The sequence below is a fragment of the Astyanax mexicanus genome, chromosome 6 (assembly GCF_023375975.1).
Source record: "Astyanax mexicanus isolate ESR-SI-001 chromosome 6, AstMex3_surface, whole genome shotgun sequence".
NCBI classification, from domain to species: domain Eukaryota; kingdom Metazoa; phylum Chordata; class Actinopteri; order Characiformes; family Acestrorhamphidae; genus Astyanax; species Astyanax mexicanus.
In genome coordinates, this window is record NC_064413.1 from 31,254,838 (window position 1) to 31,278,611 (window position 23,774).

A 23,774-nucleotide genomic window follows, 5' to 3' on the forward strand; every position below is an offset into this window, starting at 1 on the left:
GAAAAAAAAAACTAAACAATAAAATATTTTAAAATGGAGCCCCTAAGGTGACATCAGTTTTAAAAAATGTGTGGTTACGACTTATTAAGGAGTGGGAATGAGATCTTAAGGCATGGAAACAAGAATATAATGTGTGGGAATGGAAAATAAGGCATGGGAATGAGATCTAATGCATGGAAGCTAGATAATTAAGGTGTGGGAACCAGAACTTTAAAAAGTGGCCACGAATTTATAGTTTAAGTAGGGCTCCATAGTTTAAGAAGGTTGTGTCAGGAAATTATTTCACAGAAACAGAGCTGCACACTGGATAAATATCAGAAAAAAGGATTTATACAGCAGCATATCAGCTAATAATACAGTAGTTAGTGTTATTTACATGTATTCAGTGGTGATTCCCTACCTTCAGCTGATTCTCCTAGTTGGAGGCAGGCGTTTTGAAGTTGGAAGAATATTTACTCACACTGACATTGTGTTCCTTGTTGTTGAGATATCTTCATGTACTTTGTGCTGAAAAAGGGTGCAAAATATTGAGTCTCCACCGAGGGTCGCCGTATGCACTCACTTCACTTCAATTCATTCACACTAGAAAACTAAACAAAACGAACCAAAAACAAATATCAGAAAAAAACAGCAAACAGCAAATAAACATATGCTGCATATTTTAACCAAGAGAATCTCTACAACAGAAGTAATATCACATGACAATATCTTCCCGGTTTGGTTGGCCACCAGAATGAGATCAAAATGAATTGAATCCTATGGAGCAGTTGACCAAAATAAGAGTCTGTAAATGTTTACATTCATTTTTTATTATTATTTTTATAATAATTCTCACACTGAAATATAGAATAACTGTCTTAACACAAAACAATATCAAATGCTTTAGCAGCACAGACATTATTTTAAATCTATTTAAACTTTTTAAACAGATAAAAGTCCTTTAAATGTGCTCTAGCTGTAACTTCAGCCTCAGCTGAGCCCTCAGTAGCAGTAGCGTCCCTTTGCTATCTGGGGATTTTTATTTTTTAATCAAAATATTAAGTGATTATCAAAATAATCATTCAGTTACTTGCAGCTTACTATTAGACATTTTATTCAGATAAAAGCTGGATCCAAATGAAATCCGTAGCTTTGCTTTAAAAAGGCCAATAATTAAAGAAAAGTGCTGCTTCTGCAGCTTATTCATGTTTCTTACTTTTGTGGAAACATGGCTTAATATTTTAAAATCCTGATGTAACACAAATGACACAACAATTTCATAACTTGTATTGTAACAGTTTGTTGTAGAAATCGTATCAGAATTAGTTAGGGTGTAAAATATTTAATTAAAATGTCTGAATAGGACCTTCATGAGTTCTTCATGGGTTCTTCTTGAGTTAAGATTAAGAACAGGGTGCTGTAAGGAGCTTTTTTTCAAATCTTAAAGGGTGTGATGCACACCTCATCATGAACTCTTTAGTGACAGGCTCAGAACCTATAAACATAAACATACACAGTAGAGAAGGGTCTGTATGCAGATGTAGCAGGAGGGGTTTTGTTTACCCCACCTACATTTTTTCATTTAATAATGGTGTGCGGGCGCTTTAAGGTGCTGGGCGGGATTTCTATCCCCTATATATAGATGGGGGACCCTTATTTGGTGTGCGCTTCCTGTCCCCCACTCCTCTCTCTCCCGGAGCGTCTCACTTCCGGTCCAGCGGCATTCAGCTTGGTTGATTTAGCGCGGTTTTTGGCTCACTTCCAAAGAAGGTATTTGTGGCTACAGTAGTTTGTTATCTTACTGTGTGACTTGATTAACTCATTAGCACATTTTACTTCTAGACTTGAAGATTTTCGGCTGTTTTGCCGGCCCAGCAGCGTTGTATTGTGCTCTTGTGGGTCTAGTTTCACTTTCAGTTTCATAAGGTAGGTCTGCTCTGCTTATTTTGTTAGTTTGAGCGTGATTTTAGAATTACAGCTGACTTGCTCTTTTGGATTGGGGTAGGGATAGCGGCCGTGTGGCTGTGCTGTTGCCGTGCTGTAGCTGATCGTCTGCTGTGGCCATTTCCTGTGTCTGCCGTGCCATTTTCTGCTAGCTGCTGTTTGCTGCGCCAGCTGTGATTGCCAGTGGTGTTGTCTGCTCTCTGCACTCTAACCCTGATTGTTTGGGGAAACTGCATGCTGTATGTAAGTATAATATTTTATTAATTCTCAAATTGGCTATTTTAAATGGTTTAATTAAAATTTGTGTATATATTATAGGTTTTCTCACCCAGACTGTGCTGATTGTGGCTTTTAGCTTCTCAGTGCTGCTGTTTTGTTTCTCTATTTTAGTTGTTAATTTTCTTTTGTTATTTTCTGTCTTATTCATTCTTTGTTTTGGATTATTTCTTTGTTAAAATTTGGTTTCTGTTTTGCCTGAGTTTGTATTCTATTTTTATAATTTTGCTTTGTGTTATCAACCCTAACTATCTGTTGCTTCTTTTTGTTTTGTTTGGAATTGGGGTTGATTTCTTATTGACTACGTTCTCATTTATGATTTGGTGTCTTGTCATTTATTAAGTATTTCTCATTTGTTTCATATATTTGATTCCCTTATAATTTGAGTTTGAGTGGTTAATTTGGTGGGATTATTTTATTTTGACTATTAGTGCAGTCAGTCGACTGCACTTTCCTGATTTTTGTATTTTGTGTTTGGATTACTTTAATTTGGGTTAAATTTTGGTTATTTGGGCTTTCTTCTCTTCTGTTTAGCAGAACTGTGTGCGTGCGTGTGTTTGTGGTGGTTGTACTGTGGTGTGGTAAAGAGCGGCTGCGAGAGACCAGGACTAAATAAGATAAGTGCCTTTCTCTTTTATATAGTTGTTGCAATTAATTGTGTAGTTTTAATTTGAAATATAGTTCTGGTAAAATTATTAGTGGTCTCTCCCCTCTACCATTTGCCATACTTAATTTTGTTTCTTTTTTGGCTGGACAGGAGCTGTGGGCCAAAGCGACAGAGCTTGGGGTGTGGAGTACCTTTTCACCATTCTGTAGTGTAGAGCACTTGGTGTTTGAGATATGCAGTGCAGTCACGTGTGGTGTGTGTAGTGTAGGTGACCTCGTATCCTTTTTCTGCTCCTTTCTGCCGCGGTAAGCCCTCAGTCCAGACCTGGCGTGCGTGTGTGCGCGTGTGCGTGCGCGTGCGCGTGTGTGTGTGTGTGTGTGTAAGTAAATGTTTTAAAAATAATTGTTAATAAAATTGTTTAAATATTTGTAACTCCGTCTCTGGTCTCAAAGTGTTCTAGATCTGCGTGTCTTTAATTTTCTTGGCTTTAAGGGCCAGTTATATTTCCTAGGGGTGAAATTCCCTTAGGTGGCGTAGTCATGCACTATTTACTATAAATATTTATTGGTATGTTTACTCTCTCTTGCCACACAGAGAAGCAGAGCCACGGTTTTAATCCAGCAGTTTCACGTCAGCAGTTTCAGGCCAGTGGCATTCTGCTGTAAACATGCGCCCGGAGTTCGCTGGTGTTGCGCCGAAAAGAGTCCCACTTGCCAAACTCTGCAGCTGCGCTGGGACGTCAGTTCACTCCGCTGTAGCATTAGCTTAAAGCTAGCATATTTCTCGTTACATCTCTTAAACAATCTCGTAAATCAGAGGATCCAGTGATGTTCAGGAGTTAAATGTACACAGTATAAAACATAGAGGGTTCAGAACATATATTTATTTACCACATAATGTGATAGAGGCCAGTTTTTGAAAAGCCCATTTATTTTCCTCATAGGAAAAACCGCTTAGACACAGAAGTCATACGATTTGAAATCAGGTTTAGAGATGTTATTATTAAAATAACAGCTCAAGTGTATACATTTTTCAGTTAATAAAGGGTAAGCTGAATGTTAAATTGGGAAATAGGGTAAATCCGCAGGTCTTGCTGCTGGGGGGCGCTAAGTAAACAAAACCGTAATTCTTAAAACAAACAAAAAAAAATTTTTTTCAAAGTCAAATGAGCTAAGATTTCCAGAATTTTGACGGAAATAGCCGATTATGCAGAGCAGCTACAAGCAGAGCAGCAATTTAACTTTAACTCGTGGAGTGTTTATAACCAAACCAATCTCATTCTCATCCTCTTTAACTTAAACTATTTTAATAAACAGCGATAGTGGAACTGTGGTATAATCGGAATAATACACTAGAGGTCCGTGCTATAACGTGTAATATTGGCATTGATCTTCGACCGCATCACAGCAGTGCCAATATTACACTTTAAAGAACTCCCTCTCGTGTACTATTGCTAAGTAATCAACGTGATACCGATTGCATGAAATCCAACAGTCGGAATCGTGTTATTTTACTGCGCATGGTTATCCTACCAGTCTCCATGGTAACGGCGTCGCTGACTATCACGAGCGCTGCTGGGACGCTGTTCGACATCACGGTTGTAAACAGCTGAACCTGATAACTTCGTAGCTGCCGCCGATAACTGAGCTGAGCCCGCGAGTATTATTTTATTCAATATATTATATTAATAATTAACAGAAATACCACTATTATTAACTGTGCTGGAGAGGAGATCGGCGGAGCTACAGCGCTGTGGAGCTACAGACCCCTGAGCAGTTCAGGTTTTACACACCAGCACGAGCTCTATACCGGCTCTACTCTACAGGTAGTTACTCAGCGCTAGCTGGGGTAACAGGTGGCTGCCAGGGTTTTACTAAGTGATTGCCAAGTGTGAACTGATTGGTTTGTTTTAATAAAAAAAAATTCAATTACAGCACTCCTTTCACAACAAAATATGCTTCTTTACTTCTGTGGCGGGGCCCTTTACTGAGTGTTCACACTGTTAAGCACTGTTACCATTGTTACCTAATCAGTTCATTTTTTTTGCGTAAAATTTTGGCTCAAAATTCACTCCATAGTAATAGAAGCACATAATCAATGACTGTTAAGATAGTTTAAAAGGACATAATTCATTTTTAAGACAGACAATTTTAGCAACCACAATTCTACACAATACATGTGAGCTGTAGTAATGAGATAATAGATCAGGACTTTTTGCCTCATTTATCATTTCATTATCAGTGGAGCAAAAATCATTGTATGGTGAGTTTTACCAAAGGAGCATTATGTGTCCTTTATTAATCCCTGATCCTGCATACATTAGAAACTAATCATGAGACTGCAGAAATAATTACACAAACAACTACATTAATGTTAATTTATTAAACAGAAATACAAGCAGAAATTGAATTTACAAACAGTAAAATAGTAATATCTGTAATGTAGCAATACCATTATTATAATTACAGAATAATTCTTCATATGACATCATTTTGAATTCTGACATTCTCTAAATAATGATAAATAAATACCAAGTGTTTTCACAGTGACATCACTGTTGACAGTTGTTTAAATCAATATATCAAACGAAATCAGTTAATGAATTAATCATTATTTCTCTCCAAAGATATACAGCATGTTATTTGAGACCAGCAACACTCATTAACACAACAAGAGTTTGTTCTCAAGATACAGAAAAAAACTACTCAACCCTTAGGATTGGAACTACAACACCCCTTGAAGCCACATTTCTGTGAGCCAGAAAGACAGTGTGGTGTTTACACAAAAAAAAGCAGAATCAAACAAGACAGATAAATGCTGCTGCATATCAAGACTTTGGAACATGTTCCAGAGGTGTTTTAAGTGCACTTACATGTTTTAAATGCTTTAGATATGTTTTGCTTGCACTGTATTCAACATCCTTTCACTTACAGTACTATTAGAGTGCAGTAATATAATCCAGCATGTCAATTAAGGGAATATACAGCCTTCATTAAGAAAAGATGTAATATCAATCTGAGTAATCAATCCTGCGATGAGTCACAGTGCCAAAGTCCACCTGATCATCCTCAGTAAGTCCTCTGTCAAAGTGGACTCAGAAGTGCAAAAGTCTCACCATCATTTTAGGAGGGACAGAGTACTGCAAAAGAGAGCACAGACAGACAATGTTTGCAATCAATTACATAAATATTAATCTCTGTTTACACCTGGTGACTTTATTTGACTAGTATCTGGTCTAAATGAAATCTGATTGTTGTGTGGGGTGGAATATACACTAATTATACACAGAATTTACACCGCTAAAAAATGTGGCTCAAATGCAAATGGATCACCTCTTGAAGTGGTGTAGGTGATTAGATTTGTATCTATTTAAATGTGGCTTGGCCTTATCCAGTTACATCCCTGATACTCAAGATGATGAAGTAACCAAGTGTAAACAGGGTCGTAGATCAGTAATCAATATCTCTATATAGTTCCTGAAGTTTGGGTAGATAATTTGAAGAAGCTTAGAATACACAATGGCGTGACCGGAAAGTGAAAATCTGATATGGAACGGTTTACCAAAAAATGTGTAGTTGATCAGCCATGATGGTATATGTCAAGGTCACTCAAGGTTTTTAATTATCCATAGTTTCACTTACATTATTTGGTAAGTTGCTTTGGATAAAAGCATCCTCTAAAGGTAATGTTTACTGGGAACACATCAAAAATGGCACTACCACCCACAGTAGACAGCACACTAGGTGGTAATGATTGGGACCAGTGGTATCTTGCCAGAATTGTCAGTATGAAAAGATGTGACAGACAGAAATCACACCCACATTCAGTGTAGATCCACATGCATATCCCACAGGTCAGTCAGTGTTTTTTAGCTTCCCAAAGCAATGGGACACAATATTATTTTCTGTAACATGACACATGGCAATGCATTCTTTCTTTATGTAGCTGATCAACTACATTTCGGATAATATTCAGTGAATCCTTTTCCTTTTATTTGAACAACAAAGTTTTTAAAGTGCAAACATGCAGTGCACTCAAAAATAATAATGCTACAAAGGGTTCTTTAAGTAATGCCACAGAACAACCACTTTGTGCAAAAAACTAACCTTTACACCAAGAGAAGATTTGTGAGCCTTTCATAGATTTTAATTATAAAAATGAGTCTTTATTGAATTAAGAGTGGTTCTTTTGTTGCATCATTCAGAGAACCTTGTGTAGCACCTTTATTTTTAAGAGTGTATAATATCAGAAACTGCACTGATGGTGTGTGTGTAATAACTGGGTGTAGGCGTCACAAAAGGGAAAGTGCTACAGGTGAATTTAGGGACAGCTCACAGAAAAACTTAAATAGCAGTGCATGACTGTTACCAGGTGAGGCAAAAGGTGAGGGTGAGGCTGTGGCCCTGCATCGGTTGCTATGGTAGCACCAGGTAGATACAACAACACAAGAGCAAACATGAGTGCACAAGTGTCACTAGTGCCAGTAGAGGGTGCTGTGCCTACTGAACCAGAAATCTTCAGTTTCTTACAAACCTCGATCCATCACTCAGACAAGAGCTACCAGTGGAAATCCAGAAGAGGAAAAGAATGGAGGAAATAAAAAATAAATTATAGCAAAAGAGATGGTTTATAAATATGGTTGTCAATATTCCTGTGCTACATAGGGGAATTGATCACTTATTAAGGAACTGTTAGCATAAATTTAAATCTAGTGTATGAATGCTTACCTTTAAGAATGTAATCTGTAAGAAGACTGGGTACTTTGTCACTGTCATCCCTCATAGCCTGAAGAACTACAGAAAGAAGCAATAAATGGTGAGGCTTTACTAATTGCTGTAAAGCATACTCTCTTCACAAAAAGGGTTCTTTTTAACATACATGTTTTACATATAGATACATAATCAACAAATATACAATCTGTGTTTTTTACATTTTGCTATTATAGCCCACAAAGATATATTCTTTATTCTCTATTGAGTACTACAGTAATAAGTAGGAATAAGACAAAATATCAATATTGTAATATGTATATTTTATCGTTTTCGTTTGCAATACATTCTCGATATGTTTCATTAAAATCAATATATTTATTGAAACATAGGTGCAATAAACTCCCTAAGACTCGCCCCACAATTTTACTTACAAAAGTTACTGCTTTATTACTATAATATTGGTTATCAAAGAAGAATATTGTTTTTTAATTATCTTGTATTTGATTATGTAGAGTATTGTATCCTCTTCAGTAACACTGATATCATGAGAATCATAGAGAATAGTCATGCAATATATTAAATATTGCAGAATCACAGTTCTGTGATATAAACGTTATCATGGGCAACATATTGTGATAATAACATTTGTTGCTCTGTGATTTCCACCCCTTGTAGTAAGCATACAAATCTAAAAAATAACATTCAAATAATATACATTTTTATTTCAACAGGTATATGTAATTTTAATTATAGGTAATTTACATTTCAGGCAGCAGTGATACCTGAAAACATTTGTAAAATAAAACAGTAAGCCCTGTTCCCAGTAACAGGTACTTTTTATAGATATTTAGTAGCACCCTGCCTGCCAGGAACTATGTTAAAGCACAATGGCAATACTCACTTTTTGTAAGAACCTGAAGATCTTCAACTGATGGAGGACCTCCTTTCCTCTCATAAGGAATAACTGTAGTGAGATACTGTTGGAAAAAATAAAAGACATGGTAAACAAAATTACAGTTTTTGATGTGGCTGAAGATGAGATGAAGCTTGATTTCTGCCTTGATGTCGTGATAAAATGATAAAATTTAGAAAGAAGTCTTAGAATAAACAGATTAATGGAAAGGGAGTAGAATGGAAATCTTATTTAGCTTATCCAAAAAAAAGTTCTTCAGTGGTGTTGGTCCAAAGAACCCTTCCAGGCCATTAAGAATTAAATGAAAGAATAGAAGGGAAATACATAGCCACCTGTTTCTCCCCAACACTGTGTCCAAAAGTTTGTCGGAAGCCATTCTGAATGGCAGAGGAAATACTCTCCATGCTGAAGCGCTGAAAAGACCACAGCAAGTACAGAAAAGCATAGAAAATAAGAGACGTAGAAAGAAATAGACATTCACATTTTTAAACTGAAAAAAGAAAATCCACAGTGTGAAAGAGAACAAGAAGAAGCCACATTAGCTCTGGTTAAGTCTGAACCATATTGTGTGATTATGATTTAAAATTGTAATTTACTGTACATTGTAATATTATATGACATATGAACACATTTAAAATCTTGTTGTTTGATGATTAAGAATTACGGCAGGGTTTGGTCAAAAATAACATATTCGCTGATAAGAAGCCCATTTCTGTATCACATTCACGCGCAATGTAAAAATTAAGAAGGTTGATGCTGTGCTAACAATTAGCAAACAAAAGACTTTGTGTGTATTTTGTTGGGCAGATGAATTAAATAGTGTGCTTTGCAGTACAGTTTTTGGATGACACCTTATTTGGAAAACCTACAGTAGATACTTCATAGACGCTCATCTTTACATTTAAATAAAAATTATCACCTTAATGTTACTGACACTAACCCTAATCCTGTTTATAAACCCAACCCTGTTCCTAATACTAACCTTAACTTAAAACTTTGGAAATCAATGAAGCCTTCAGACACTACAAAATAGTCGTTATAGTCAATATCTTAAGACTAAATCTGAATACAGATGAAGCCTCCTCTCCATAATCTACATTCATTTTAGAAATGGATGGAACAGAGTTGTCCCATTGGAAATCATGGGGACGGTATAGCCAAGCAAAATACGGCCACTGCCACAGGTACATGATGATTTTTTCTGGACTTAGGTGTGCTTTATCTGCAGGTTTGGTTAATTTGGTCAAGTGTGAAAGCTGCTTTCGAGTCTGGGAGCTGTCCAGAGTACCGATCCCAGGTCCTCCTGAAATTAGTAATCTGGGGTTTGCTTTAAATTGACCTGTGTGCAGCAGGTGTAGAAGCTACACGTAGCCATGTCCTCATGGTGGCTGATGGGATTGGTTAATTTTGTAACGTAATGCTATTACTTATCGCGTTACTTCCCTTTCCATCAGTATAAGAATACCTAATTCCTAATAACGCTTAACGCTGGTCTTGTGCTGGCCTGCATGGATACAAATCTCATTTATGCATAAAAATCATTGATAATGGTCACTTGCTTGGAGGAGCTTCTGCATGGTAAAAAGCCACAAATCCCCAAAAGGCTGCTTTTATTTACAATAAAAATTGTAAAAAGCAGCAAATGGCAGAAGTGTTTGTGAAACTACATGCAGAAAAGTGATGCAATAGAGACACGGTTCAGACAAAAGTTATTGTGTGTGAAAACAAGCAATAATGAGCTCCTCCATTAAACGAGCGCAGGTGCAGACTGTTTTCTTGGGACAAGTATGAAAAAACACTAAGAAACTCTTTCAATAAAGAAACTGACAGTACTTCTGGGGAAGTGTGCACAGGCAACGCATAAGCTATGCAGAAGCATAAACTGGCCTTACAAAAAAAAAAAAAAGAAGCATGTAGGAAATGGTTGCAACATCTAAAAATGATTCAAATGAGTCTCCAAAAATGTGCCTATTTGCTTGTCATGCTTGTGTTAAATTGTGTAAAGTGGTTACTCACACTTGTTGGTATCCTTTCTGCTCTACCGTGGTGGGATCCGCCACCGTTCTTTAATTTCCTCTTCTTTTTCATCTGTTCTCTGTGTTCTTTCTGTCGGTTCTGTACATCTATCAGCATGGAAATGAAACTATTTTTCACCTCCTTCTCAAAGTCCAGCTCGTCCCTCATAGCCAGATGCTGGACCAGTTCCTCAGAGTATCGGCGGACAGCAGTCTCTTCCTCCTCCAGTAACTCATTCAGTTCTGCAACACTGAGGTTTCTCACTCCTGCAGAATTACATTCACACAGTTAAACCAAGCACAAACACATAATGTACAGAAACGGAGCTGTGTACACTTACTGTCCTCGTTGGTGTGGCTGTTGTTTCTGTATCTTTCTATCTGATCAGAATGAGACGTGTGTTCAGTTTCCATGTCTGGTGAGTCCTGCATCATCTCCTCTATTTCTTCAATTACCTATAAAGCAAAGTATGATCCAGTGAGCAAGTACCAAGCACTGTCACACAAAAAAAAATAATGTAAAGAAGAAATGCCACATTCAAATTATGTCAAAAGCTGATTTTTTTTTTAAATAAAGAAAAGGTTTAAGTGTAAAAATATGTATCCATGGTATGCAAAAATATTGTCTAGGTGGGTGATGACTTTGATTACAGTTTTATATGAAATATTAAATGCATAGCAAAGTCTTGTTCAGTTTGATTGTTGTTACAATTGTGAGATATTTTTAAAGATATACCTAGCATGTAGAACTACTGAAACCTGACTAGGCATCTCTATGCCACTCTCATTTTAGATTTGGACAAAAAAAAATGTGCTAATAACTGAACATATGCAAAGTCACAAAGAACTAGAGTTGGATGATTTAGCCAAAATTTAAATAAAAAACCAACTGATTTCAGTAGATTTAAGCAACACAAAAGCCACAGAAAAACACCAACAATTGATGTCTATGCATACAAACGTATGGAAAATGAATGTACTCTGTAATAAATGTTAGTCCATGACAGATCCTGTAACTAATGTGTTTTAAAATAAAGGTAGACCTGTCGCGATAATTAAGTTATCGACTTATCGTGCAATATTTTTTTTACCCGCGATCATTTTTGCCAACGTAATAGTATTATTATGCTAGTATATTATTACTGTGACAGACTGTCTTAAAGCTCCTTTGGGAGCCCCGAAGCAGGAAAAAAAGTATTTTCTATAGTGACGCTTTAAAATGAAAATATTATCGTTTATCGCAATAATTTCTGGGACAATATATCGTCCTGAAAATGTTGTTATCGTGACAGGCCTAAATAAAGGTAATGTTTTTAAAAATCATATCAGTATTGAAACATGTGCGCACTTTAATATTGTTCAGCCCTACTCAAAACCATATCATAAGATACCAAATTGAAACTCTGGTTGTGGTGAGGTAAATCAGCACCTGCTCAGCAGTGAAGAGGGGCTCCTCGTTGATACAGGACACAATGATAGAGTGCATATCCATCTGTTCCCTCATCTCCTCATCATCAGACACATCCAAATTCACATTACTCACCTTCTGCGGAAACAAAATTCAGAAAAAATAGTTTAAAACCAGTCCAAATCCTGAATCTCACCAGTTTTTTTTTTTTTTTTTAAACTTAAAAACTCAAGGAGCCTGTTAATGTGGTTTATGTAAGAGTTGACAAAAAGTGAAATCACACTTACTTAAATATGCTTCACTGTAATAGTATTTGTACATTGCTTGACAGTCCCCTTTTATTCATGTGGTGTCTTCTGATGGGAAATATACTTCCAGTAAAACTGGGAGACTTACAAGAAGAGTAAGAGACAAAAATAAAGCTTCTGACTCACCGGCCTGTCTTCAATGTTCAGGGTGGAGAGGTGAAGTGAGCGAGCATGAGACTGATTCCAGTCCACCGGCATGATATTCCCATAATTATCTGTCAATGCATTCCAGATGCTAGAATGGAGTGAGAATAACCATTACAACTTATTAGCTTTTATTCTAACCAACAGTTAAACATTCATAAATCTGTCTAATTCAAAATACAGGGCTGTGTATTGACAAGTACCTGGTGATATGATAGGTAAGCTTCCTAGAAGTAAGAGATTTTAAGCACAACACAAAATAAACCACTTCCCTACATCAGTATATTTACTGTCATTACAGACATTTTAAATGTAAATTACATCCAAAACGGGCATATATATTTGAGGTGAAAAGTACATTTAACTTCAATAGTATTAGACAAATTTGCAATTCTAAACAAAATATGTATTGCAATGTCAGTTTAATAAACCTTTGGACACACATAATTCTTTTTATGATTTTTTTATATTGTAAATTAATATAAAAGACTATATTAAAGCTTATTTTGTAAACAAAAAGTGTTAAAGAAACCAGAATATGTTTTATACTTTAGATCATTCCAAGTTTTGAGAACAGATCTGCACACTCTTGGTATTTTAATCTCAGTGTCTTCATGAGGTAGAGTCACCTGAAATAGTTTTCTCAGCTTCTTAAAACAGTTCCTGGAGGTGCTGAACAATACTGTGAAGCTCCAGCTCATCTCAGTTGGGTTTAGGTCAGGTTAGGTTTTTTTGTTTAATGCATCATTCCATATGTATTCCTTAATTGTTTTCATGTGTTTAATATTAACCTATGAAAAATATATTTGAGGTGAAAAGTACATTTTACATTTTATACATGGGGTTTTGGATTTTTTCTTTTTTTTATCAATAAAAATGTTACACAATATTTGCCAACTTTTATAAAATCAAATCTATTTATATAGCACTTTTTTAACCACTGATGTCACAAAACAGCTTTACAGAACAAAGAATCAGACAAAACACTGAATGAATAATAAAGGACCCCCAGTGAGTGTTGAATGAATGTCATGAAGTCATAATGCATTCATACAGGTCTAATATATAGGTATATAGGTGTATATATACATTTATATAGTTTAATACACTTTGTGGCAAAACAATACACAAACAATCAGAATGTATTGTTTTTTAAACATCATATCTAAACATTTTGCAAAAAATACGTATCCATCAGTCTCGGTTGACCCGAGTGGGATGGGTTTCTCTGACTGAGTCTTGGTTCCTCCTAAGGTTTCTTCCTCTTAATGTAAGGGAGTTTTTCCTTGCCACAATAATTGGCATCCCTGTGGTGCTGCTTATAAGAGGCGTGGACCTGTTTTTCTCTTTGAAAGCTGGTTTATGATAATTACAGAAAAGTGTTATTGTTCTCTGTATAATTTGCCATATCCTGTATTTCTTCAGACTGATATAAGTCCAGTCACTGTGGTGTGGTGTATGGAAACATCAGCTCTGTCCAGAGTGGACCGGGTCACGTGATCCCACTTAAACAGAGAGCTGCGCTACTTGAGATGCTCTACTGTCTGTCCTTCATTTTCAGAGCTGTGTAACACCAGACACTGAGCACGGAGTCATTAGAATGGTTAAACATCAGTTAATAAAACAGCCCAGTGTTCAGTAACAGACAATTCAATTAATAGAAAGAGGCAATACTAAGGCAATACTCCTGCGTTTCTTATAATAATAAATAACGGTGTATAAATACAGCTCCCAGTCTGATCCTGCTCTCCCTGTATCCTCCCGTATCATGTATCGCCTCAGGCACCGCTTAAACAGAGCCAATCCTGCACACACACAAACACACACACACCCTTACACACACACACTTACTCGTCGTTTTTCAGGAAGGTGTCCTCAGTGATAGGCTCTACCCCCGCTTTTACGGCAGGTTTAGAGCTAAAATGTCCAAAGCACGCCTTTAACTTCTCGTCGAAGCCGCTGACCAGCTCCTCCGTGGGTTTGACCGCAGGGGTCTCGGCAGAGGGGCCGTTCTCAGAGTCCAGAAAGCTCCCCAGCAGCTCCGCCACCTCCTCCACATCCACGCTGGCCGGAGCAGGTCGTTTTTCCCGGGCTGAAAGAGGGTCGAGCGCGCTGAGAGCCCGCAGCTCCGCATCAGGCTGCGGTCCGGGCGCCGCCATAGCTGCAGCAGCGAGGGAGGGCCATTCACGCTTCAAGTGCCCCATTCATCCAGCGCAGGAATTCCTCCTCCCCACAACACTACAGCATCATCCACTGTCACACACACACACACACAGGCTGGTACTAGCTCACCCTGCCTCTTATTCATCTCTCTGTACACTGTCTCTGTTTACTATCTGTAGCCTATTGTTTACCTCAGAACATGTCTGTACGTTCTGACAACATTGTGACAACTCAGATATAAAAGAACAAAAGAACATTGAATAAAGGTTCAATTATTCTGGCATAACATATTTTAATGTCGATGATGCAATACACAACTTTTAAACAACCACTATTTATCATTGCCTAATATATATCAGATTGTTTTTTTTTTTGTTATTTTGTTTTGTGTTTCATTTTCTTTACATTTAAAATCATATGATAATGATTATTAATGAATATTTCTCTTTCTACACTGCAAGAACACAGTACGAGTAAAAAATATGATACAAACAAACAAAGTATACATATTCAATGCAAGTATAGTTTAATACGTTTAAAACAAACAATACATATACAAGCGTACTACAATTTAGTGCGTATTGTTGCACAAAACGTAGCACATATTTTTTTATTTTTAAGTGAAATGCTAGGTCATTAATTTGAGTTATTTTTAGATACTGAGTCATTATTTTTACATACTATCACATAAGTTTGAGATATGTTGTCATCACTATCTCATACTCTCATAATCTCATAATCTTTTAGATACTATTTTATAATCGTTAAGATACTATCTCATAATTTTGATACTCATATTTATCTCATATTTATTCATTATGTAAATAAGTCATTATATAAAGATGTTTTTGCATTGACATAATTGTCTATTATCTCAAAATATTTATAAGCATCTCAAAATGATAGCAATTTCATATATGCTGTGTTTTTTAAGTGGTGGGAATGGACTTCAATAAAAAGGAAAAATAATGTTGATGAATATAAAAACAGCTGTTTGTTGTAAAATATTCTATGTTTGTAATGAATGTTCTCACTGATGTGAACTGAATGTGGATTTGTTTGTTGGATGGTTGTATCTTGTCTGTACTGTACGTTTTTATTATGATAAATATAATCTACTGTAAGTGTTTCTGTAGTTTTCATCATAAATATAATCTACTGTAAGTGTTTCTGTAGTTTTCATGATAAATATAACCTACTGTAAGTGTTTCTGTGGGTCAGAGTGAGGCGCGCGGTCGCTCGCGCTGTTCACGGGGCGGCGGTGTTTCTCTGTTCAGAGCGACACGAAGAAGAGCGGCGGAAGCGGCCTCTCTCCCGGGCGGAAGAGCTGCTGGAGGAGGAAGTTGAAGATGGAAGCCGCGGTGTTTATTCTGTCGCTTGTCGACTGCTGCGCGCTCATATTCCTGTCGGTGTACTTCGTATCCTTTACTGCCGCTGCAGGAGCCCGGAGACCCCCGGACTGTGCTGCGGGTTACCGGTGACGGTTTGGTGCGGGGTTTAAATGCGGGAGGGCGGTTAGCTGGACACCCTTAGTGAGCTGCTTGGTTACGCTGTAGAGGAGGAGGCGCGCGGACACACCGCCTCAGGTCTTACCTCGGGTCTGATCCATCTCTAACAAACACACCGAATATTAACCAGACCCGATGCCCTGAGTGTCTGTACCACCGGGGGCTGATTCAGTTTAGATTAGGCCTAATCCGCGCGCAGGAGAGAGAGTCTGCAGCGAATTAACGCTAGCCTAGGTTCTGTTAATGCGGCTTTAGTGCAGGAGCTGCCTGCTAGTTAGCCTAACGTTAGTTAGTTTTGTTGAATTGGAATATTTGAATGTTCCAGGACACAAAGCCGTTAAACTCTGAGCTAATGAGCGGTTTGGCTCCGTTTAACCTGTTAAATTTGGGTTTGATTTATGTTACTGATTTGAAATTATTAAGTGGAGTAGAGGGTGGATAGGCAGCAGAATGTGAATGTAAATTTTACTGCAGAGTAAAAGGGTTATGTATCATCTACACTTGTAGCCTGCATATATTTCAAGGCCTCTAGAGGGGTTAAAGTGTGTCCTGGAGATCTATTTTAAGAAGCTAGATTAGCTCCCGTACTGCATGTTTCAGCTCAAACCTAAATCTAACTAGCTCTATAACAAACCCCGTTCAGCCATTCCAGCACTACAGAAGGCAGTAATCGTGTGGATCAGGTGAGGTGGATTAAGGTTGGGTCCAAAGTCTGCAGGTTGGGTAGCTCTCGCTCTACAAGAACAGGGTTTAAAGCATGTACAATATGGAATACGATTGTCTTTCCTCAGACTGCAAGTTAGATTTAAGCCCTTAAGCAGGTTCCCCTGGGCAGGCTCGTTAAAACAGCACTGAGAAACCTGTCTGGTTGGTCTGTTCTGTGTCGTTTGTCAAAACACCGCTTGCTATGTTTTCCACTTTACATCTAAGGTTATAAACATTAACTCCACCAACAGATCATCACCCTCTCTGATCTTGAGTGTGATTACATTAATGCCCGGGCTTGCTGTTCAAAGCTTAACAAAGTAAGTGAAACTGATGTGAACTGGCTTTTCTTGGGAGAGAAATTCTGCTAGTAGACAGTCTGACATGACCTGAAAAAACTAATTCTGTGTATTTGAAGGCTTAAAGACAAATTGTACAAGTTGGGCTGTAGTAAAACATGACAATGAGTACAAACGTTTGTCAAATAGCCCACCTCCATTTGCCTCCAGCATTCTGATATACAGCGCTTATTGCCGGTACTCCTAACAGTGCCAGTGATAGGGGCATAGCATTGCTCATACAAAGAAATTGCTAATTTTGCACCATTAACATTTTCAAACCAAGTGGCTCATGTGCTCACCATTTTTATGCTTTTTTCTGGTCCAATTTAAAAAAATCTCAGGTGACGCAACATTGAAAAAGACAATAGGAAACAGAGCACATGTGGAACTGGAAAGAGGCAACCGAAACAAAACTTGTGAAACACTTGACTTACCAATTTCCTTTATTTCACAGTATTTTAAACTGTGTTGTGGGACTGGCTCAAGCCTACAGTCTGCTGTATTGAAACAGGTGAAACGTAGAAATGTGCAATGTGTGCAAGAGGTACACGAGGAACACAAGGCATGAACAAAATGACTCTAAAGTTTGCTTCTTTGTTGTTAGATGTTCAGATGTTGCCGTTTCCTGTAAAGAGATGCTAAACCTCAACAAGCCTGCCTAATTATAATAGCTATGTTATAATTTGACTCTTCATAGCTTTATAATCTCTGATGATCCTATTGATTCTTCTCTTTGTGTAGTGGGTCATACCCGAACTAATTGGCCAGTCTCTGGCGACAGTTTTGATGCTAGTCTCCATGCACTGGTTCATTTTCCTCCTCAATCTTCCTGTGGCATCGTGGAACGTTTACAGGTAAACCCTGACACAGAAACAGTGTGTTTAACTCCCTTGGTTCCCTTTATGATCTGCATAAAAATATTGCTTAGGAATAATTACAAATTTCTGTGTTGCTAACATTTAAGTATTCTCTTTTCTGAAAGATATGTGAAGGTTCCTATGGGTAACATGGGAGTGTTTGACCCAACGGAGATTCACAATAGGGGCCAATTGAAGTCTCACATGAAGGAGGCCATGATTAAACTGGGCTTTCACCTACTTTGCTTTTTCATCTACTTGTACAGGTAAGAATTTAATGGACACAATAGACATTCTTCATTTACTGTTGGGTGACACCTGCAAATTTATGATGCTGTCCCACTGCATATTACTGACTCTGCTCGACTCTTTTTGGTATTCACTACCATAAACCACACCTCACCCCACCCACCCATTCAACTATTTAAATGTTGTTGTGACGTTACACATTGATCTCCTGGATCCACCGATCCAAAGTATGTTTGTACTTTATCTAAAGACTGCATGCTGCTATTGTGATTCTGATTAAAATAAATGTGAAAACTGTAGCGTGGAGATTTTACAAATGGTTCGTTTGAGCTGAATGTCGGTATTGTCATATAAATGATGATTGTTTCTGTTCAATTTGTGCTCTCTAAGAGTTACATGTTAAATATCAGTCCTTACTCATCTGTAAGCAGGTACCTGGTTCCGTGTGCTAGATTGTGTGCTACAAATTTGCTTGTTGGAAAAGCAAGAAATCAAAGATGAGTCTAGTTGCATAGATACCATGCAGTGGAAAATGATATAAGTAAATCAAGTTAAATGTTTAGTTACAAAATGTGCATGCTTGGTTTTCTCTAATTTGCTTTCATCCCTCATTTTATGGTTTAATTTTCATGTATTGTGTATATATTGGAATCTTTAAAATCAGGAGTTTCCTATCTTATCTGCAAACAACTGTTGTGGTATTCATTTCAGCTAAGTAATCTGCAGCCGGCCCTTAGCAGACATGATCGGACACCCCTAATCTAAACGATTCTAGTGTGTGTTTATATATATTGCATAAAGGATAAGGACTTTTACAAAGTATTGAGGTGTTTTGTTGCTTTTTCCTTCTCAGTCAGTAATGGTGAGCTTCTGGGTTTTGCTCTGTGTGTTAACCTTCCATGCATACTTTAATACTAAAGTGTAGAACTCCTGGCTTTATGCAACACCTTTTTAGACAGTATGATGAATAAAATAAGCTACATACATAATCACCAGTGAGTATTTTCTTTCAGATACAGCTCATAGTATGAAATAAGCAGATTAAATAACTGCTACCTTATTTTTCCAATTAAAAGTTAAACAGTAACTGGCCAGTAATCAGATCCTGTTTTGCCTGTTTAGAGTTTCTCCACCAAGTCCTTCCAGTTTAACCTCTCTGTCCATCTAGCCCACTTGCCTGATTTGAACCATGCTCATTCATACTCTCTCTCTGGTTTCACTTTCAGCATGATCCTGGCACTGATCAATGATTGATGCCCTGGGGCCGTAAGAACCTAAACTGCCAAATCATAAACTGTCCGCTCTGCGCCGTGAAAGAATAGATTCATCAGTCACGGACAGAGCCACATCAAGGAAAACACTCCATCAGACACCTCACCCAGCATAAATCCCACCCCCCCTCCCCCTTACTGAAATAACAGAAGTGTTGCAGTCTCAATGCTGTCCTGGATCAACTTGAGAGACAGGTGTCCCCTATGTATCTTTTTATTTGTGTATTTGCAATGAAGTTCAGCTGTGTGTAGTTGCTTTATTTAGCTGTTTGTTCAGCATTGCTGCATTGCTCACATCGTGCACTGCTTCTCAGGGCTGAAGCAACATGACAATCGCACTGACTCATGGGGGTGACCGATTGGCTTAGAGCTTGTGAGCATGTCATCTTTTCAGGCTTGTCTTAAATATGCTGTCATTGTACACGTGTCCACCTGTCTTCAAGATGGATATGTATATTTTTTATTGTTAGTTGCTGGAATACTCTTTTTATACAAAGTTTTATTGTTGCTGAGTTATGGAAACTGGGATATGTAATTAATAAGCACATTTACAGGCATGCCCTACAATTGTGTGTCCTTAATAGAATACGTGGTATTTTGTTTATGATTCGTTCAAAGTTACACATTTGATTGTTTTCTGCATTGCGGTTTCTGTGGTTTTTGGTTGCTTTCATCACATAGGCTGACATTGTTACCTCTGTGCCTTCTGGTTTTCATTTTAACAAATGTGCTTGTTCATCTGTAAAGCAAATGTTTCTGGGAGCCATTGTCTTCTATTTCTGTTAAAAATTAAGTGGCATCTCAGAGAGTTTAAGTAGAATGAAAAACACTATGCTCAGGGGTAATAAACTTGGGAACTGCTGGCTTTTCCATGACAATACACCAACTCTGCGCAAAACTTTATTTCCCCTCTTGCTGTCAAATAGAAATTTTGGATCTCCATAATGTCAGATTTAAAGCAGAAAGAGAAAAACAGTTCAGTGAAAGTCAGTGTAAAATGATTTTATATTAAGCATTTCTATTATTGTCAGATTCATATGGAAAAAAGGCAAAAATGGAGATTTAATATTTTTGTGTGACTGTGATCGCTTATTTCCTGCAGTTAATGGTTCCATGTATGTTCTGCATTCGATTCTTATGCTGCATTCACATGCTATCAGAATTAAGGGTAATACAGGTTGCTAACTTGTAAGGTGCACATGACTTGTTGGTCCAACAACAAAGGTCCAACAACAAAGCTTAAAAATGTGATGTGCTCTTACTATTCTCTGACTTGCATGTGAATGCAGTTTTAGAGTCGTTCAAACCTGCTATACAAAACCTGTTTAGCTTCTGCCATCTAACAGTTAACAAATGCTTCAGTAGCATCTGAATAATAGTACTTTCTTCAAAAATCTTCACCAGAGTTCTTTAGTGTTGACAGAGGCAGTTTTCCGTTTTCCAGACATTGAAAAGAAGTACAATCTAGAACTAGGCCTAATCCATGTCTGGAAATCTGTCTTGGAAATCGTCTAACAGCTTCAAACATATGAGTATGAGGGGTGCTTTTTGTTAGTTAGAATAAAAAACAAGTGAATATGGGCAGTACATATATTTTTTCATAATTGTGAAAAAACATATTTTTGAGTATATTGTGGATATTATATCATTGATATCTCTTTAATAGTGCAGTTTAAGTGGATGTAGTTCAGCTATTATTACATCTAATCTAAAAATGCTTTATTACATTATTATCCTCCTTTCACCCTGTTCTTTAGTGGTGTGGACCCCACAGTACCAGCACAGAGCAGGTAAATCTTAGCACTGCAGTTACACTGACAACAGATGAGCTTCTGTCTGTGACTTTACAGCTACAAATTGGACCAGCCTGGTTGGAGTGTCTAACAGAGTGGACATTGACTGGACGCTGTTTAAAAACTTCAGCAGCAATGCTGTATCTGATCCACGTACTGTACCAGCACAACACACACTAACTAACACACCATCACCATCACATGTCAGTGTTGCTGCAGTGCTGTGAATGACAAACCACCCCAATAATAGCTGCTCTGTGGTCTTTAATTGCCAGTCCCTCTGTACAGTATTCAGTATCTGAAAAACATGGGCACCCTTTTCATTACTTGATCTGCAATAGTCAGCCAGCAATCACATGGCTACAATACCTATAGTTTGGCCTTGCCATGGGAATGAGGGGGCACCTTTTTGTTAAAGTGAGTGTACTGTCAGTGAGTCTGCCCACCTGCTGCCTTCCTTTCTTTCAGTTCTGTGCACTCATTTTCTGAGCCAGCTTTCTGTGAAAATCCCTCCTTTCAAAAAATGCAATGCAAAAGATGTCCATCTGAATACACAGCTCCAACTTCACCCTCAGTTAATGGTTTTGTACTCTTTCCAAAGGAGGCACATCTGGTAACAAAAAACATTCATATGGCATAACAGTCATTTCATATAGTCTTGTGATGTTTTCAAACCACTGAAATTCCTTTTCAAAGCATGTTTACTTATTCTTACAAACTACATGTTCCAAAGAAGTGACTTTGCAGAAACACTATGTACTGTATATGGAAAAAGTATGGATCATGGCAAGGGTACCAGATGGAGATAAAATATGGTCCTTCTCACACCTGGACACTTCATGTGACTAGTATCTGGATTATATCCTGGAAGGATTTCGGCTGCATATAGGTACACTTGGTAGTCAAAAGTGCTTAGTGTCCAGTTCAGTTATTTTCAGACCAATTATAGTCAGATTATAATTTTTTGTAACATTTTTTTATTTTTTTATGCGGCTTCTCATCCAAATATAATACTGATACAATACATGAAGTGACCAGTTGTGATAGTTGTTTATATTTACAGTATTGGGGCTAGTGTCATAAGATATTATTTACATTACCATATCAGTACCAGTATTTAGTATGTATACAAGTACATATACGTTTAGTACTTATATTTCAAAACAAGAAGGAAAATAAAAACCTATGGTTCTAGGATCTTCCACTCATTCCTGCAGTCTGCTAAAGGATTTGGTGGAAAACAGTGTGAACTTTACACAGTCAAGGGATTGACTAGTTTGTAATTTGTTTTCTGTGGATTGCCTGAAAATGGTCAAAGTATTTTAAAGGAGAATGTGAGATGGAGACACTTTTCAGTTAACCGGAATACAAGTACATGAACTTTGCTTTGTCACCTGTCACTCAAAATGAATTGAATTAAATCATTTTAAGACCTTGAGTAATCTGGAGTTACTGTATTTGAATTTACACCACATTCTCATTTTCAGAGCTGCACCAGAGAACAAAGTCTAAGCCTTAACAGCCTGGTAATGGCCTGTACAGCTTTGTAGTACTGAATGAGCTTGTTCACTACACATATGTAAATATGTGGGCCAAGTCTTATTTTCTATTTAATCTAAACTTAAAAGTTTACTCTTAATAATTCACATAGTCCTATGGTTTTGCATTGTCTGATAGTTTTATACATCTTCAGCTTGGCACTTAGATGTTACAGCAATTTTAAACAGTATTGGATAATATGTGTTTCATTGCTTTCTTAATATAGGTATAAACAGGTTTCAGAAGTTAGTCCTGACGTTAAGCTGTCTGTCAATATGAGGACCATTGATATACTAGTAAAAGGTCTGTTATAAAACAAACATGAATAAAAATATTTTTATTAAGAGCTATTATCAAATGTTGAACGCCTAGTAACCATAAAAGGACTATTAGGCCAAGAAAGACCTCCACAGTTGATGCCAAGATTTTGTTCCACGATGAAGAAGAACCTGTCCAACATACCAAAAATCTGTCACACGAAAGATTTTGCTTTGTGGCTGACTACTTGCAGCTTTTGTTTTGCTGTTGATGGTGAAGTCTTCCACAGAGAGCAGTCATTAACAAATTCACACCTGCTGCCTGAAGAGTGTTTATGATCTGTCAAACGGGTGTGGACGGGTGTCCTTGACCTAACGGTGCCTATATGGGTGATAGGATCACCCAATCTCTTTTTTCTTAGTCATTTTCTCAGTACTGTACTAAAGAATAGATTGTATGCCTGTTTTTTGGACTATTTTTCATACATTCTCATTAATAAAGCTGATACAAAGTGTCATAGGATATTAACATTTTTCACAGCCTTATAACGGTTTTCTTGACCTTCACTTCTCATGTTGATAAATGGCAAAAGAGATAAAATGTTTAACAACTGATTTGTGTACAGAGATAATAAAATTAAAACAGGGAGCACACTGTACATTTGCTTTAGCTGTTTGTTTAGAAAGTTGTATACACTTGAATACATTTAAATAGGGGTGTTAATTGGTCTAATAATGAGTGTATGGCAGGTTCCCTGAATTGAATATATAATGTCATATAGTGT

General features: G+C 37.3%; 2 protein-coding genes and 1 long non-coding RNA gene across 8 annotated transcripts; 2 read left to right on the top strand and 1 right to left on the bottom strand.

Moving 5' to 3' along the window:
• Positions 1–1,520: 1,520 nt before the first annotated feature.
• Positions 1,521–3,128, top strand: LOC125802517 (uncharacterized). The gene is made up of 3 exons (XR_007439649.1): positions 1,521–1,749; positions 1,822–2,166; positions 2,957–3,128. It is a non-coding gene; the product is annotated as an uncharacterized LOC125802517 (long non-coding RNA).
• Positions 3,129–5,169: 2,041 nt separating this feature from the next.
• On the bottom strand, positions 5,170–14,657 carry fez2a (fasciculation and elongation protein zeta 2a). Of its 5 annotated transcripts, none has more exons than XR_002650449.2 (10): positions 14,158–14,657; positions 12,289–12,397; positions 11,876–11,992; positions 10,788–10,902; positions 10,448–10,713; positions 8,764–8,844; positions 8,420–8,495; positions 7,534–7,599; positions 7,175–7,363; positions 5,170–5,945 (listed from the first exon to the last, which is right to left on the bottom strand). XR_002650449.2 is itself a non-coding variant. In XM_049480773.1 (10 exons), the coding sequence occupies exons 1-9, from the start codon at positions 14,508–14,510 to the stop codon at positions 7,353–7,355; spliced, it is 1,194 nt and encodes a 397-aa protein (XP_049336730.1). In that variant the 5' UTR covers positions 14,511–14,657; the 3' UTR covers positions 5,170–5,945; positions 7,340–7,352. The 5 variants fall into 5 exon arrangements, 4 of the variants coding, with proteins under 4 accessions (XP_049336730.1, XP_022529437.1, XP_022529435.1 ...); XM_049480773.1 differs by having other exon boundaries at positions 7,340–7,363; XM_022673716.2 differs by having other exon boundaries at positions 5,170–7,363.
• Positions 14,658–15,728: 1,071 nt separating this feature from the next.
• On the top strand, positions 15,729–22,631 carry cnih4 (cornichon family AMPA receptor auxiliary protein 4). 2 transcript variants are annotated; one of them, XM_007251808.4, is made up of 5 exons: positions 15,729–15,887; positions 16,934–17,002; positions 17,765–17,877; positions 18,006–18,146; positions 19,356–22,631. In XM_007251808.4, the coding sequence occupies exons 1-5, from the start codon at positions 15,819–15,821 to the stop codon at positions 19,381–19,383; spliced, it is 420 nt and encodes a 139-aa protein (XP_007251870.1). In that variant the 5' UTR covers positions 15,729–15,818; the 3' UTR covers positions 19,384–22,631. The 2 variants fall into 2 exon arrangements, with proteins under 2 accessions (XP_007251870.1, XP_022529439.1); XM_022673718.2 differs by lacking the exons at positions 15,729–15,887; positions 16,934–17,002 and adding an exon at positions 15,967–16,660.
• Positions 22,632–23,774: the final 1,143 nt, after the last annotated feature.

Coding starts and splice junctions, on each gene's coding strand:
- cnih4 (XM_007251808.4), top strand. CDS start 15,819: ATGGAAGCCGCGGTGTTTATTCTGTCGCTTGTCGACTGCTGCGCGCTC. Junction 15,888..16,933: donor TATTCCTGTCGGTGTACTTC/GTATCCTTTACT, acceptor CTCCACCAACAG/ATCATCACCCTCTCTGATCT. Junction 18,147..19,355: donor TTTTTCATCTACTTGTACAG/GTAAGAATTTAA, acceptor TTTCACTTTCAG/CATGATCCTGGCACTGATCA.
- fez2a (XM_022673714.2), bottom strand. CDS start 14,510: ATGGGGCACTTGAAGCGTGAATGGCCCTCCCTCGCTGCTGCAGCTATG. Junction 10,903..11,875: donor CCCTCTTCACTGCTGAGCAG/GTGCTGATTTAC, acceptor TTTGCTTTATAG/GTAATTGAAGAAATAGAGGA. Junction 8,845..10,447: donor CAGAAAGGATACCAACAAGT/GTGAGTAACCAC, acceptor TGGTCTTTTCAG/CGCTTCAGCATGGAGAGTAT.